This window comes from Barbus barbus (genome assembly GCF_936440315.1).
Source record: "Barbus barbus genome assembly, chromosome: 12".
Lineage (NCBI taxonomy): Eukaryota > Metazoa > Chordata > Actinopteri > Cypriniformes > Cyprinidae > Barbus > Barbus barbus.
In genome coordinates, this window is record NC_136740.1 from 3,308,560 (window position 1) to 3,325,158 (window position 16,599).

Here is a 16,599-nt window from a genome sequence, read left to right on the forward strand (position 1 = left end):
GTCATTTGATTTTTTTTTTTTACAAGACCCACTTTGACACACCTGGAATGGCTTGCCAAGCCTAGCTTTGGGTGGTGAGGAGTCAGGCTCGTACTTAAGTCACTTACACTGTTGCGAAGAGAAGAATTCATTCATGCTGGCATGGCAGGCTTCTGAGTGGACGAGGCCCCCTGGAGACTTGAAGCAGCAGCTGAGCTGAATCGTTTTGGCAGGAAGTGGTGCATGGCTTGAGACAACTTCTGAGCCATGTCCATGGGGTCAAAGAAAGCTGTCTTGTCAGTGTCCTCGATCCCCATTAAATTCAGCCAGAGGTGGCACTCAAGAACCACCAGGTTGGCCACTGTCTTAGAGCAGGGGTGTCAAACTCAATTCCTCAGCCCTTCAGAGTTTAGCTCCATCCCTAATTAAACACACCTGATCCAGCTAATCACGTCCTTCAGAAAAATACAGGGTTTGTGTGTTGGAGCAGGGTTGGAACTAAACTCTGCAGGGTTGCAGCCCTCCAGGAACTGAGTTTGACACCCCTGCCTTAGAGGCACGCAGCTTCTCATACCTCTTATCCTCAGCACCACCAACGGAGGTGAGTGTAACCGATGCTGAAGAGTTGACGCAGGCCGAGTAGGGGGCACGGCACAACCTAGTACATTCATTGTGAAATTCAGGAAAGAACGGGGCAGGTTTCTTCCAACTTGCTGCAGAAACCATTCATCAAGTAGGCTGCAGGCAAGCTAATACAGAGACGACCACTCCAACACTGTAAAAAATTTACAGACCTCCCAACTCAATTTTCTAGTGGCTGATTACATCTAAATTTTTCCATTGGCCCAATTGCAATTTCTGCTATCAATTGTGGCAACAGTCTGTTAACATTGGTTCAATGAGAAATGTATGTTGAGCCAATGGAAAAATTTAGATGTAATCATTCACTAGAAAATTTTGATTTGGGAGGTCTGAAATGTTTTACAGTGTAGCCGAACTCCTCAATGGCCGTGGTGAGGATGCGTATGAGTTTGGTGTCCAGACCGGGTCTGGCATCACCTGGCTTACTCTGCGGCAGGGGGCAGAATCCTCTGTGGAGTTCGTCCAATCCTCTACACGAGGAGCTGGCAATGACACAGTGTCCTCCTCTGAACTCCTAAAGAGACCAAAGCGCTTGCGAGGGGTGCTGGTCTTTGCGGGAAAAGAGCACTGGGGAATCCTCTCGCTGTGGGGAGATTGAGACTTATGGGATCTGAGCTGACATGAGGTCACTTAGACCCATCTGTTTTTTCCTCCAAGGCTCCTGAGAGGAAGAAAAAGGGGAGCATAGGGGAAGGGGTCGCTGTCTTTACAGAAAGGGATCCGTGAGACTCATGCATGGGCTTTGCACAAACAGGCAACGCACATCTGAGGAGTGCTCTGCATGTGACACATACGTGGTGTGGCATTTTGTAACAAACGGCACAAGAAATATGTGACCCTGGACCACAAAACCTGTCTTAAGTAGCACGGTTATATTTGTAGCAATAGCCAAAACTACATTGTACGGGTAAAAATTATACATTTTTCTTATATGCCAAAAATCATTAGGAAGTAAAGACCATGTTCCAAGAAGATATGTTGTAAACTTCCTACCGAAAATATATCAAAACTTCATTTTTGATTAGTAATATGCATTGCTAAGAACTTCATTTGGACAACTTTAAAGGCGATTTTTCTCAGTGTTTTGAGTAGTTGTGTATTGGCCACATATTGTCCTGTCCTAACAAACTCTACATTCATAGAAAACTTATTTATTCAGCTTTCAGATGATGTATAAATCTCAATTAAAAAAAATGTACCCTTATGACTGGTTTTGTGGTCCAGGGTCACATATGTTCTCTTACGTGAAATATGCTCTAATAGGTTCGCCGGATAGCTGCGGAGAAGCACCGTTCTCACCCACAAGAGCTGTCAGCATCATGATCGGCTGCTGGGGCTCTTCTACGGCGAGCAGAAGAAGAGCCCAGCAGCTTTATCTTCTTGGGAGTTAGTGAGGAGATTATCTCCATGCTGAGCTGCTGACGGAGAAAAATTCTGATGAAATCTTATTTGGGCCGATGCCTCCCCCGTTTTGGGAGGCTGAAAGGTCATCTGAACGTGATTCAATCAGGCTTCAGTATTTCCACAAAGCATCATCAGCTAAACTGACACAATGCAAATGAACCGTCCTGATAAGGGAAATTACTAACTTTGAAAACAGAATATATTAAAATAAAAACTATTTGAAACAAACTTGAATAAAAATTAATACCTATACATGAAAAAATATATATAAAATTGATCTCAATATTAATGATTGTAATTCATAAAACCTGTAATCTCAATAATACTGAAATAACACTATCAGATGTATTACAACAGTAAACATTTCAGGCATTCTACAGTTTTGAGAAAATATCCAATATCATTTAGGTTTTTCCATTTTCTCTGAAGAAATCAATTTAGTTTTGGAACAAAACTGGATTGTGAATCATGTGCACTGAACCAAATATGAATGAATTGTAAAAACGTGCTATTCATGATCATCTTTTTATTTAATAAACCCCACAGACGCAAATATTCAAAAGAACTAAACAAAACCGACGAGACAGATCTCACATGCTTACAAACCAAACCCTCTCAAACGATGAGGCACGAACACTGACTGATAAAACTCTAGTGTTTGAACAAAACCACAGCCCTGCTTACCCAGCATTCATTAACCTCAACAACGGTGAATCCACAATTCAAAATCAGAGGAAGGTATTTTGTGTAAAGAAAATAACACCTGTTTTTAGGGACCATTTAGATTTTTTGTGTAGTATTTCCTTGACAAGTACGTTTTGATTTTAAATTAAGAGGCAGCACAGCAAATACTGATGCATGGATACAAAAAATGTTTTGATGAATCTTGACAACTGAATATTTATTACTGTAATTAAAGCACCACTGAAAAAACAATCCCCAGGAGTAAAACATAGACGCACTAATGAAAATTCTGTAAGAAACGTGCTTAATTTTCATTAAAATAAGATTTAAAAATATCTTAATGGTTCTAAACATTCCCTTCAGTTTCTTTAAACAAAATATAATTGATTTCTTGTGATTTTGGGGTTCAGGTTGTCTGATCTGATCAAATTCTGACACGTTCTTGAACATAAAAAGCAGGAGACACAAAATCAATGATATCTGCTCAAAACAAGCCATTGAAATGTTGGTGAAGCGGCTCAGATGTGATTCAGACTGGATCTGAATCAGAGAAGCTGTGAAGAACACATTAGTGCTTGTTCTGGTTATTCTAGAGCTCCTTTGAGTCACGCGCCGTTCATCTGTAAACAAGTTCACATACACAGACAACGCTTCCAATATCAGACAGTTTACAAAAGCATGCAAGTGGATGAGGAAGAAAAAAACCATGAAACTTAAGAACATGTCCAGCTCATCAAAACAAATGATGCATATATTTTTAACCATTAAGACTTCTTGCATCAACATTTAGATGACAGTTGAGCACATTTTGATTCCAATTTGTCATTATTATTGAAATGCAATAAAAAAAAAACTGTCATTGCTGTAAAAAAAGACAATATTTAAATCATAATGTAAATGGTAATATTTGTGCATCACAGTAATAGGTGTACCGATAAAACAAAACAAGCATGGAGTGTAATAGGAATTATGATTAAAAAAAGAACTTACATTGACACAGTGCAGGTTAAAATGTGCTTAATTGTCATAAAAACGATCATAAATACCAGAAGTCTTGGTCCAAAACAGGCTTCGTTATATTTATGTAAAACTTTTTTCCTTTTGGTTTTGGTGTGTGAATGTTTGGAGGCTTGTTTCTGCCACGGGATGAAAAACTTTTTTTTCCCCTCGAGTTTTGAGTTTATACCTCATAATTCAGACTTTGTATCTTGCAATTCTGAGGGGAAAAAAAAGCCAGAATTGTTAGATATGAACTAGATTTTTTCCTCGCAATTCCAAGTTTATTTTTTATTGTTTATGAGTTTGTTTTGCATAATCTGAATATATCTTTCAATTCAGACTTTTTTAGCTTTTTTCTCGCAATGCAGTACGTGAGAAACAATGTTCAAAATGTACAATATGAACTCAGAATTGTTCGGTATAATCTTATAATTCTGAGGGGGAAAAAGTCATAATTATGAAATATAAAAAAATATATATAGTCAGTTTCTCACAATTCTGAGAATCCTGGCTTTTTTTGCAATTCCAATTTGTCAAGTTCAGAATCTCGCAATTCTGAAACAAAATCCTAATATATCTCAGAATTCAAAGTTTACATCGCCATTCAGACTTCTTTCTTAGAAAGCCACAATTACCTTATTTGATTTTTCTATCCAGTGGTGGAAACGGTGTTTGTTTTGTGTGCAGTTGCTGGTCAGACTGACGTTGAGTGATTCAGTGCGATTGTCTTGATGCTTCAGCCCTGAGAAGCAGTGCAAGATTCAGAGAAACCAAAGTGAGATACAGAGATGCGGCGGCGGGTTTGTGGTCTGCAGACGAGCCGTTTCTGAGGGTCATTAATGAGGATGTGCTGAGCTGATCTTCTGATTGGGATGCATGGAATTTGTTCACAATATGTAAAGGCCAGTTCATGATTTGGCAGTTTGTGTAGTGAAGACGGATGCGGGTCAGTCGTTGATAAGAGCCAGGATCATGCTGCAAAACACAGAAGAGAAAATAACAAATCATTTACACACACGACATTAACACCAAGTTTTTTTTGTTAAAGTGCCCCTATGATGGATTTTTGAAAATGAGCTTTCATGCAGTGTGTAACACAGCTCTAAGTGAATGAAAACATCCTGCAAAGCTTTAAATCTGAAAATGCACTGTGTATAAAGTTACTGTCTCTCGACTCTGAATCACTGATTCGAGTCGTTTTTCAAACGAATCCCAAGTCGTTTCATGTTAACATCAACATGAAACATTAGCATATTGCTGCCCACTTGTCTTTCTTTTCGCTTTGGTCTGAAAGAAAATGCCAATTCCTTCTTTGCCACTAGATGCCGCTTTTGGAGCAGTAAAAATATCTGTTTCCTCAGTAACGCTGTACACAGAGCAGCACTGCGCTCACAAACACTGCTTTATCGCAGATTAGTGTCACACAAAGGAGGGGTTTGGAAAACTTCATTGTTGAGCGAATCGTTTGGGAGTCGTTGAGCTTGCATGCAGGTCATCCTGTTGTTAGGGACTCCCAAAACCAAAATATGAACCTTTCATAACCCATAATAGGGGCACTTTAATGTATGCAGGCATATGATCAGCTGAGGACCAAAAAATTAAAATAAAAAAATCCCCCACACAGCAATCGATATGGCTATATAATAATAATAAAATTGGGTATTTATTAAGCACAATAATAGTTTAAACATAATAGTATTATCTTTATTATTGTCAATAACGATGAAAATTAAATAATAATAATTATTACTTTAGTAATTATAAATATTGCAATAATACAGAATGTAATAAAAATATTACATTAAATATATTTATATAGTTTAATGTAAATTAATGGCATATTCATATTAATAGTATCATTAATTATAATAAAATAATAGTTGTTAATAATAAAAAATTATGTTTAATAAAATATAATGATACATATTAATAGTAATAATTACTACAAATACGTTTTACTACTGCAATACTATTTTGCTGTAAAATAAAATTATTAATATTATTTAATAGTATTATCGTTTTATTTTACAGAACAACAGTACAATTAGTAATACTTATCTTAATTACTTTGCTTTTTAAATGTTCAAGAATAGAGCAGTGAGCCCTTAAAGCTTCTCGTTTGTTGACAACGAATTTATGAAAACTGTGATTGGTGTGCACTGCATTTTCAGATATACAAGCAACACAAACTTGGGATTGATCACAGGCTCTTCCTGTCTGAGCAGACGGTTCTTAGAAGAAGCAGCAGAGTGTGTTTTTTACCTGTACAGGTAGATGAAGAAGCAGAGAAGGTGGAAGCCCAGTTTGATCATGGCTTCCTTCATGTGGGACTTGAGCTGGCCTCTGTTGTGAATCTCTGTGGGATCGTACACTCCCATGTTCCCCATAGGAACCTTCACATTTCTGTTCACACACATCAATGACAGTTAGCTGGAGGTTTATATCTGCGGTGTGTGAGGTGTGATTGGGCTGAATCACCTGTAAACGTTCCATGATGCCACAGGTAAGTTGAGCAGGAACACAAACCAGTGCATGGAGACCAGCATTAGGACCGTGGCCAGAGCCTGAGCGATCATCTCAGGAATGACCCACTGAACACAAACCACAGCGATATTAATCACCGCCAGAGCCACAAAACATCAGGACCCGTATTCCTAAAGATTCTAAGAATCCTTTTAGAGAGCTCCTAATTTAGCTTAAACATTTCTAACTAGGAGTCTTAGCTTAAAAGTGATTCAGGACCAATCTGAGAGCAACTCTGAGCGAGGAAAAGACAAAAACTTTTATCTTAGTGAGGAGGCGGGTCTGATCCCATTGCTAGCTATGACACAGTCTTTTGAAGACTGTGATTGGTCGGTTGTCCAAGAAGGAAATAAAAGAGCGCTTTTAAGAGTAGGGTTTATTTTAAACCTTCACTTTGAAATTACAGGCATAATTTTTCCTGTTTTCCCGAACACACTCTCTCTCTCTCTCACACACACACACACATATGTATAAATATATTCTTTATTTTTTATTTACCATGCTGTCATACTTAACGAATTTTACAGGAAATGAACAGCGACACAATAAGGTTCTGAAAGTGCTGTCAGGTACAGACCCAAATCATCGCTGCTGCATAGTTGCATTTTTCCAATTGCTAAATATGTTAATGTAGTGTTTACATCCATTTCTGGCGCTATGGCATTTCAGCGTGGTGTCTGAGATGTTAGTGTCTTTAATAAGATCGGTCACAAACATGATCTAATGTGTAGTGTCTTATTAACTCACTGTCATGCATTGTGTGCAACACATTTCTTCTCCCTCTTCATGTTTCGTCCATTTTCTCCGCTGCTAAAGAAACTCTTAAGCCTCTTAAAAGCCCTCGTCCGCACTCCTAACAAATTTGGACCTTAAGACCTCTTTTAAGGGTTAAGATGCTTTCTGAATTACTTTTTTCTTTACTAGGATCTTTTCTTTAATTTCAAGGGGAAACACCCACATTTCTAAGAAATTTGTTACTAGGAGCAACTCTCAGCACTAAGATTCTTCATGAATACGGGCCCAGCTCATTTACATTATTGAGCATTTCCAACAGTATTAGAAATCTGGATTTCTTCAAAGTACGTCTTACTGTTGTGCAAATGTTCAAATAATGGCAATGCTGCTGTCAGATCATCAATTCAAAATCACGTTCATTTCAATTTCAATCACATTCCTGCTGCTTTTCACTGTCACTTATGAATGCAAAATGGACTAAAAATCTCTTAAATCTTTAATCTGAGAGAGATATATATATATTTTTTTCAAAAGTCTCTTATTACAGAAAAGGTTATACATTAGTGTTTACAATTACTACTGTGCATTAAATTCTAATTAAATGCAAATCATGTAATAAGCAACATTAGTATTCATAATTTACCCTTTTGAGTCCTTATGGAATAGAAAAGTTAATCTGAAGAATCACACACACATTCAATCACTGCGTAATACAATAAAGTCGGTTACATGTTATTAAGGAAATTAAACATTACAATTCAAATAAACCGGTTGTGCATCTATTAAAATCGAGACATACAGTTGGAATGAATTTGATCATTTCTAGTTGCTCCTTTGCTTTAATGACAGAAACCCTCGAGCTGAGCCAAACCTGACGATCATGTCCTTCAGCATGACAGGAGAAAAACACATTGTGCTTCATTTACAGCAAGAACTGTGCAAGGAGTCAGAGGACTGGCATGATCAGTGAAACAGGACTGGTGCTGAACCCTCATTTCTACATTCACTCACTGCTGCATTTCATTTGTTCAGTGTTTAAGGAAAATAGAGAAACAACTCAGATTGTGCACCCCATTGTTCATATCTGTTACTCCAATAAATGATCTGTAAAGAAAGCCTCACCATCCAGACTTACTTTGTTTAGCTTGGAGCAGCAGGATCGAGCATTGATGTAGTCACACTCCAGATCAGACAGAGTAATAATCTGAGCATTAGTTAAGGAAATATACAGAGCATTAATAACAGTGTCTTCCTCCACTCATAACAGCAGGAATCAACGCCATTTCACGCTTCGGCTTCAGTCAAACACACGATATAAAGATAAATCCTCATCAATGACAAACAGAACCTAAACCAGCAGCATCTGGTCGCAGTCACAGACACACGGACATCTTCATTCAGCTCAAGAGTTTCTGAAGGATACGAAATACACGGAGAGGAATATTAAAGCACAGCAGTCGACGAGGGATAGAATGAACACGGCTGCCTCCATGTTTGCGCTTCTGCTTTCCCCGCTTCCGCTTCCGGCTGGTTCTTCTCGCGCTGCTGAAGCGTCGGTGTCGAGTCACTAGAGCGACACCGTCCGGAGGAACCGAGTACATGTAATAAATTAACTAATTAAATAAATTATATACGAAACATTTCTGCTACAAAACATACAACTGTAACATCATAAAAACAGTTCAGTTCCTGTGTGTTTGTTTGTCTGGAATATATCTGTGAGTTTGGTAAGTTTGTCTGTTCCCTCAGCATCAGGCTTATCTTTATTAAAACACAATAACATTTAAAATAAGTCAACAGCCTAAAACCACATACATTTACTTGAAACAGACAATCAATAGAAAAAAAACTAAACTGAATCAAAAAAGTCAGTTTGGATAAAATGGCCAAATGCTAACTGTAAATATTGCTAGTCACTGTAAGTTACCTTCAGTCGCCAGTTCACGTTTGTCTTCTTGAAAACATATTTGTCGGTTTGTCCGCGTCGCCCTCCAATGCCTTTCTTTTAGTTTTAACCTGTCTTTTTTAGCTCCTCCGGGCATCTTCTCTTTATTCCTCCCGCGATCAGCGCGCTCTCGCTAACTCACAGCACTCGTGGTCTCGGCTTGTCTCCATGGCAACGACCGTGTAGAGGAAGAGAGACAACAGAAAACGTCACATTTTCATGTTAAATTCAAATATAGTGTTATTAGCTTAGTTATTAGTCACACAGTAACTTAAGCACATATTTGTTATTCTGTGTATGTAAAAAAAAAAAAAAAGAAATTATAAAAAAAGCAGGCGAGTCTGCGGCCCGGGCACAGCGGCCCGCCGGGAATTCTCCCGCTCCTCCTGATGGCCGCTCCGGGCCTGGGAAGTAGTTACATTTAACTAAATTACGGAATTAATTAAATCAGTTACAGTTACTGAGAAAAATGTGTAATTAAATTACAGTTACTTATGAAAATGTTAATGATAACAAAGGGGGTTACATCTGATTTTTTTCACATTCACTCACACACACACACACACAATGTAGACAATGTTTTTGTGAATCAATTCATTGAAAAGATTCGACTCAAAAGAACCGTTCATTCATGAATCGGACATCGCTATCCCTAGAAACTTGAACTTCTGTCTAAAGCACGAAACTGGTATTTCCAAACAGAAAATACAAGGTTTACTTTAACCACTGATCTATAATAGATGTGGGTTTAACAGTTTTTTTGTTTGTTATTCAGTGTCATGCCGGTGGTCTGGAGTCAGTCTAAAGCTCGCTTCACCTCTCTGCGCTGAGCATTGAGGACAGACCGGTGAGTCTCGAGCCTGTGCTCTGCCAGGGACAGCATTCAGACCGCAGTAACTCTTCCTCTGTCTCGGTCCTTCAGCGGACGGAGAGCGTGAACCTGGACCTGTCTGATGATGAGCACCTGAGCGAGCAGATGGACTCCATCATCGTGTCCTGCATCAGTGAGGAACCGCTGCTCACTGCTGAACAGGTGAGGACAGAACCTCACTCCTCACAAACAGTTCGGTTCATTCAAGAACCAGCCGGGAAATGAACATCAATTGAATATTACTAACAAACATTAGAATAATACAGACATGAATACTTTTAATACTTAGAAATGAATACTTTAATTTAGCAAGGATGCAAAGTGACAATAAAAACATTAATGATGTTTCAAAAGATTTCAAATAATTGTTCTTTTGAATCACTATACTCCTTAAATCCTGATTTATAGTCGCAACATCGTCTGATAAAATCAATATACATCTAACTTGTACTAAAAAGCGACTATATGCAGTGGTTTTGGCTATATTACTGTTTTGCGTCTGAGTAATAAACTGTGCATATTAACAGACAAATTATGTTCATATTTAAAAGTCCAAACAGTCAGTCAGCGACAGATGCTTGTAAACTCTGTTTTGTAAATGATTTATGTTATGGGAAAAAAAAGCCGCCAAAAGGGTCTGAAAGTTACTATATATTGTTGTAAAGTCGTGCTCGTGTGTGTGAGACGCGGGAGCTGACGGCAGCGGGCGGTGGATATTGTTGCGTCCGCCCAGGTAAAGTCTATGTGTGGGAAACACTGACCGTATCCAGACACAATATTTTAAACTAATCATTCGGAGACGTCCTGCTGTAGAGTTGCAACTTCTTCATCCGGTGCTTCTCCATCCGGATCAGATTCTGGGTCAAACTGAAAAGCTTGAAGGACTGCGTGTCTACGAGCCATTGCGATACATCCACTGTCAACATTAGCGCATGGTACCTGCAGGACACACCCACCCTCCACCTTGCCCCGCCTCTCTCCTCCTCATTAGCATTTAAAGCTACAGACACAGAAATGACTCGTCCTAAGGAAAGCTCATTGTGGGACTGGCTAGTAGTAGCTGAAATTCCCAGGCTGAATTTTGGGAACGAGACTTCAGATACAGTACTAGGGACCACTTAGGCCTATATAAAAGCATCCAAAAAACAGCATGTCATGGGACCTTTAAACTTATTTAGACCTGAGTAATGGATACTGAAAATTCTGCTTTGCTATCCCAGGAGTAAATTGCATTTTAAATTATATTCATATACAGTTATTTTAAATTGGAATAATATTTCACAATTTTACTTTTTTTTTAATGTATTTTTGATGAAGTCTGAATGCATGTTTAGGTGATTGAGGAGCTAGAGGAGCTCCTGCAGAACTCCCCAGACACTGCACGCTCAGAGCTCTCCATCATCTCTCAGAAGAGCCAGAGATGTCACAGCAGCCAGATCCACGAGGAGCGTGAGTACGTCCCTCTGGAGGTCAGGTGTAGGGCTGTGGAAGCGTGTCTGAGGTGCTCTGTCTGTGCAGGAGTGAGGCTGATGTCTGCGCTGGAGCTGAACGGCGAGCTGGAGGACATGGAGACGGCCATACGCGGCTATTCAGAGGAGCTGATCCAGCACCTGGCCATCAGGGACGAGCTGGAGTTTGAGAAGGAGGTGAAGAACAGCTTCATCTCGGTTCTCATAGACGTACAGAACCAGCAGAAGGTCCACAGAGAGATGCTGAAAAAGAAGAGGAAAGTGAAGAACACGTCTGGATCAGAGAGGCCGCCGTCTTCTGTGAGTAGCACGAGTAGCTAGATTGAGACGTTTAGTGGAAATATTTGTGTTTTTTTGTCTTGAGCTTGGTCAAAATTTACCGTTTGTTTTCTCAAGGCAAAACTATTGCTTTTTCATGCGCTGTATGAATTTCCTTCTTTTGTTGAACATTAAACATATTTTGAAGAATGTTGGTAACCAAACAGTTTCTTGTTCCTGATGACTTCCATAATATTTTTTTTCCAAATTATGGAAGTGAATGGGGACCATTATGAAGGTAAATCTGTAGCTAAACTCGAGAGCTCGCTGATTTGAATGTGAGATCTTGTCATGTTAATATTCGTATTTGTAAGTTGAAATTTACACTCACAGCTCTGATGTGAAATGCTGAATCTCTTGATTTGCACAAACGCACCCGTGTTTTGAATTCGAGGCTGCAAATTAATAGTTACAAATGTGTAAAATGGCATTCACATAAACAAAATGACAGACGCAAATGTGTACGACATATTTACTTTTGCACTTTACCTCAGTTTTGCTGTAAAACCATAAGTCAGTACTCACAACCTCTCAGATCCGGCAGTACAACTTCAAATCCTGGTGCTTTGACTTTTGCTACTCATTTCGCAGTATTCCTGTATAAAACTCACTTTACACAACCGTGCCAGTGTTTGAAGGTAAGATCTGCTTGTGTGTCTGTTAAATGAATCTTTCACTCATTTACTCATCCTCAGGCTATCCAAGAGCTTACCTATTAAGCTCACCAAAATCTACATTGAGACATTTTTAGTGCACAAGATATTGGTTTCAGTACAAAAACTTTTGGTGAAAGTTTTTAGACAGCTTTCAAAATGGCCGGCAGACAGAGTGAACACATGGAGACTCATATCTCAGCGTGACTTGAAATTACAGGAGGTGTATAGTAACAAACATATTGAATGGTTAAGACATCAAGTAGGATAATAAATAATTTTTACTTTTTATAAACTGATCTCAAAAATGGAAGTGTGCTTAATGGGTACGTTTACCCTAGATGAGTTTGTTTCTTCATCAGATTTGGAGAAATGTGTCACTGCATCGCTGTCTCACCAGTGGATGCTCTGCAGTGAATGGGTGCCGTCAGAATGAGTAATCCACTCCACTCCAGTCCATCAGTTAATGTCAGTAAAAAGCTGCATGTTTGTAAGAAACAAAACTATCGTCAAGCCATTTTAACTTCCAACTGTTGCTACTGGCCAAAATCCTCTATTATATCCATAATACTGCTTTCTTCAGTGAACAAGTCTATTCTGACGGCACCCATTCACTGAGGATCCATTGGTGAGCAAGTGATGAAATACTACATTTCTCCAAATCTGTTCCCATCTTGGATCTCCTGAGTAAATTCTCAGCCAGTTTTCATTTTTGGGTGAGCTATTCCTTTAAATTGTTCTCATAACAAGACAGTAATCAGCTGTCAGTTATTTCAGAGGTTTAGTTTGTTCTTTGATAACAATGAACTGTTACTAATATTGTGTCTTAACAGTTTTGTATATGTATAAATTACAGCAATTTATGTTTCTTACTTTTATACTTTTCAAAGCAAAAATTTAAATATATTTAAGAAATATTGCTCCGTTTCTCATTCTTTTTTTTGCTTTAATAAAAAATCTATATTTGCTAGGACAATAGGAAAGGATAGCCATCAAACGTTAGGCTATCAAATACTGATAACCAAACATTTCTGACATTAGTGACTTCCATAGTATATTTGTTTCCATATTATGGGGGACGAACAGTTGTTTAAAATACCTTCAGTGTTCAACAGAAGAAAGAAACTCATACAGGTTTGCAACAACTTGAGTAAATGATGACATCATTTTCATTTTTGGGTGAACTATGCCTTCAAGTCGATATAAAGTCAGTCTGTAAGCGCACGCATTAGAAAAGTTCATTATTTCCAGGAAGAAATACTCCGAGCGATGCAGGGGATGTTGTCACTCATCAAAACATCCTTTTATAGGCTTTTCAGCTAAATTTAAAGAGTTAAACAATTATAAAACCCAATCAAATTGTTTTTAAGATGGAAAAAAATACATACCAAGTCTTTCTGCTCACCAAGGCTGCACATATTTGACCACAAACACAATAAAACAGTAATATTGTACAATATGATTACAATTTAAAATACCTGTTTTCTATTTGAATATGTAATTTACTATATCTTTTCTGACAACATTTGAAACCTGGAGTAATAATTCAGAAAATTCAGCTTTGATTACAGCAATAAAATATATTCGAGTTATTTTAAATTTCAGTAATATTTCACAGTATTGCGGTTTCTACTGTATTACTGCCTTGATTCTTAATTAGACTTTGACTGGTAGTGCAAATGTAACTATTTACCTCAAACTGACATTTATGAAAAATACTTATGAAGAGAGAACAAAGTTCATAACTGCTGCATGTGCTTCTAGTTAACCCATGTTTTTCACTTATTATTCTACACTTGCCAAGCATCTGTGAGTGTAGAGAACGGACAGATGCACACACTCCACCCAGTTAATACAAAATTATTTAAAAAAACCTGCACAACCGTGCAAAGAATAAAACGATAACAATAATACATGTTACATTACTGGTAATTAATAACTGTAATCAGAAGCCACTGATACATTGATTTGTAATTATGCAATGCAAAACAAGGTTAATACTACTTAATAACTAGTAATAATAAATAACAATAATACTGTAAAATAATGTCCAGAAAAAGGCTAGTTGCTCTGTTGAAGACGCTGGTAAATGAGAATCCTCTGTTGATCATGCTGTTACGCAGCTCATGATGGGCAGGCTCAACACGTCAGAGTGCTTCGGGTCTCAAACGCTTCACGTTCAGTGAGGAAGATGGATTTCAGAGCTGTGAAGCTTCTTTTGTGTGATTTGTCTGGTGCGCTGCAGCCCGGAGCAGAGCTCCACAAAGAAAAAGAATGGCAAAAAAGGTAAACCGAAAATCATTTAAGATTCAACTTTACTGTCTATCTACAACATTTCTCCCACATTTTTATTTGTTTTTATGCAATTGGTAGTTTGCATTTATTAGATTTTACAAAATAAATATTTGACTAAATTAACACCTTCTACTGTTTTGGAGTTTTTAAATCATTCTAAATTATAAATATATGGCATATTGCGAATTTTAAATGATGTGTAATTGTGTGCTTGTTTGCTGGTAATGAAGAGTCGAACAGTGCTGCCATCGAGGAGCTGAAGAAGCAGATTGAGCAGATTGTGCAGGATCTGAATCTGCTCAAGGAACAACAAGCTACTGGATAAAGCTACATCTGTCAAGACACTGAAATATAGTTACACATACTAAATTTATTATTATTGTTTTTTTAATAACAAACCCATCAAAGTTGTGGAAGTCAAGTGTATCCTTGAACTTTAAATCAAGTCATTTAACTTACTAGTGAAACATCAACTCCAACTAAATATTTGTGGTATATTGTAAACGATTTCATGGTGTATGACGACATTTACCAGCAGCGTGTTTTCAGTTTTACTTCTGTTAAATGATTGACGCCCAGATACACAACAAGAAGAAGCATACTTCAAGTTTACTTTAAGTTAAGTACTATTAAGTAAAGCTCTATTCTCCAAGTATAATTTCGGTAGTAATATACTAAAATCAGTGTAATATTAATAGCTCTTGGGACTAAATTGGCCCACTTGTTTACATCTCAAGTTTTCCTTTTTATTGCATCTATACTGAAAACTATACGACAAGAGAACTTACAGGTTTGGGTTACTGTTAGTTTTCTAGCAAACTTTGAATTATACTCTCAGTAAACTACTAGTTTTATACTGCAAGTATAGATTTCTTTAAGCAAGCTTAATATCAAACTTGCAGTTTAATATTTATATTAGTTTTGCCCTTTAAGTAAATAAATTCATTTTTGTACTTGAAATCTGTTCATTTTCATTTTAAAAATGTACATGAGTGTTAAGAAAGTCATTAAAGCGTCACTTAAGTGGCCTTTTATTTCATTAATATTACATTATATCTGCAAGTACAGTTTTTTTAAATATACTGTTAAGATTACAAGTGCACATTCAATACTCTTAAGTGCACTTCTTTTTCACACTCTGCACAAGATTTTGTGGATGTACTTGTTCCTGGAAAACATTGTCTCTTCTCTGTGAGATATGAGGTGTGTGGAAATCAGCGTCTGTTGTGTGTTAGTCACAGCTCATAACATACAGAGCGTGTCCATCTGAGCTGTAATGACCAGGAAGCACACATCCTAAACTTCTTACTCTCCTTCCCTCTTCTTCAGTTTGCTTAAAAGGCATTAAGATCCCAGGCAAGTGTTTTCTCGCGGACACGACGAAGAAGAGCTTTCACACCGCAAACGATGACTGCATTGCTAAAGGAGGAACGCTCAGCAGCCCTCTTTCTGGCGACGAGAACGACCAGCTGTACGATTATGTGCGGCAGACCGTCAGGCCAGAAGGGCACATCTGGTTGGGTGTGAATGACATGCTAAAGGAGGGCGAGTGGACCGACCAGATGGGCTCACCGATACGCTTCAAGAACTGGGAATCAGAGATCACCCATCAGCCCGATGGAGGCCGTGGCCAGAACTGTGCCATCCTGTCCAGCACGGCCAACGGGAAGTGGTTCGACGAGGACTGCCGTGGAGAAAAGGCCTCTGTCTGCCAGTTCAACATCGTCTAAGCCACTCGTAAAGTAACATGCTATAAAATGATGGATTAGACAGGCATTTTCAGTAGAATGTTTAGCAAAAAGTTCAGTTAAAGGTACAATATGTAATATTTTTGCATTCAAATATCTAAAAACCACTAGAACAATGTTATATATTTTGTTGACTTCTGTACTTACATCACAAATATTTCCAACATTTAAATCCAGAGAAATGTGCAATTTCAGCCAGTGAATTGGTCCGTGTCATTGCGTCGCATGTCAGTGGTGCACATATCCATGTTACCCTCGTTGACGGTGGTGAACACAACATCTCCCATGATTCCACGCTCCGCTACGGCATCATCAAGCTATGATGATGATGCCC

The 16,599-nt window shown here is 38.2% G+C and overlaps 2 protein-coding genes and 1 pseudogene across 4 annotated transcripts; 2 read left to right on the top strand and 1 right to left on the bottom strand.

Annotated features, from left to right (window-relative positions):
* Positions 1 to 2,532: 2,532 nt before the first annotated feature.
* On the bottom strand, positions 2,533 to 9,206 carry LOC306878328 (protein cornichon homolog 4). 2 transcript variants are annotated; one of them, XM_079430605.1, is made up of 6 exons: positions 8,894 to 9,206; positions 8,390 to 8,533; positions 8,102 to 8,170; positions 6,187 to 6,299; positions 5,971 to 6,111; positions 2,533 to 4,683 (listed from the first exon to the last, which is right to left on the bottom strand). In XM_079430605.1, the coding sequence occupies exons 2-6, from the start codon at positions 8,456 to 8,458 to the stop codon at positions 4,656 to 4,658; spliced, it is 420 nt and encodes a 139-aa protein (XP_079286731.1). In that variant the 5' UTR covers positions 8,459 to 8,533; positions 8,894 to 9,206; the 3' UTR covers positions 2,533 to 4,655. The 2 variants fall into 2 exon arrangements, with proteins under 2 accessions (XP_079286731.1, XP_079286732.1); XM_079430606.1 differs by having other exon boundaries at positions 8,390 to 8,579; positions 8,894 to 9,087.
* Positions 9,207 to 9,690: 484 nt separating this feature from the next.
* Positions 9,691 to 11,572, top strand: LOC306878040 (fasciculation and elongation protein zeta-2-like; the record flags this gene model as incomplete). Its single annotated transcript, XM_079430134.1, has 3 exons — positions 9,691 to 9,699; positions 9,786 to 9,944; positions 11,117 to 11,572. 3 exons carry the CDS (start codon positions 9,691 to 9,693, stop codon positions 11,570 to 11,572), a joined length of 624 nt encoding a protein of 207 aa, XP_079286260.1.
* Positions 11,573 to 14,413: 2,841 nt separating this feature from the next.
* On the top strand, positions 14,414 to 16,247 carry LOC306877755 (tetranectin-like; annotated as a pseudogene). The gene is made up of 3 exons: positions 14,414 to 14,508; positions 14,748 to 14,837; positions 15,847 to 16,247. The product of its transcript is annotated as a tetranectin-like (transcript).
* Positions 16,248 to 16,599: the final 352 nt, after the last annotated feature.

Excerpts from the sequence above, each read along its gene's own strand:
- LOC306878328 (XM_079430605.1), bottom strand. The coding sequence starts at position 8,458 with ATGGAGGCAGCCGTGTTCATTCTATCCCTCGTCGACTGCTGTGCTTTA. Across the intron at positions 8,171-8,389 it reads TATTCCTCTCCGTGTATTTC|ATTATTACTCTGTCTGATCT; the intron begins GTATCCTTCAGA and ends ACTAATGCTCAG. Across the intron at positions 6,112-6,186 it reads GCATCATGGAACGTTTACAG|AAATGTGAAGGTTCCTATGG; the intron begins GTGATTCAGCCC and ends GTGTGTGAACAG.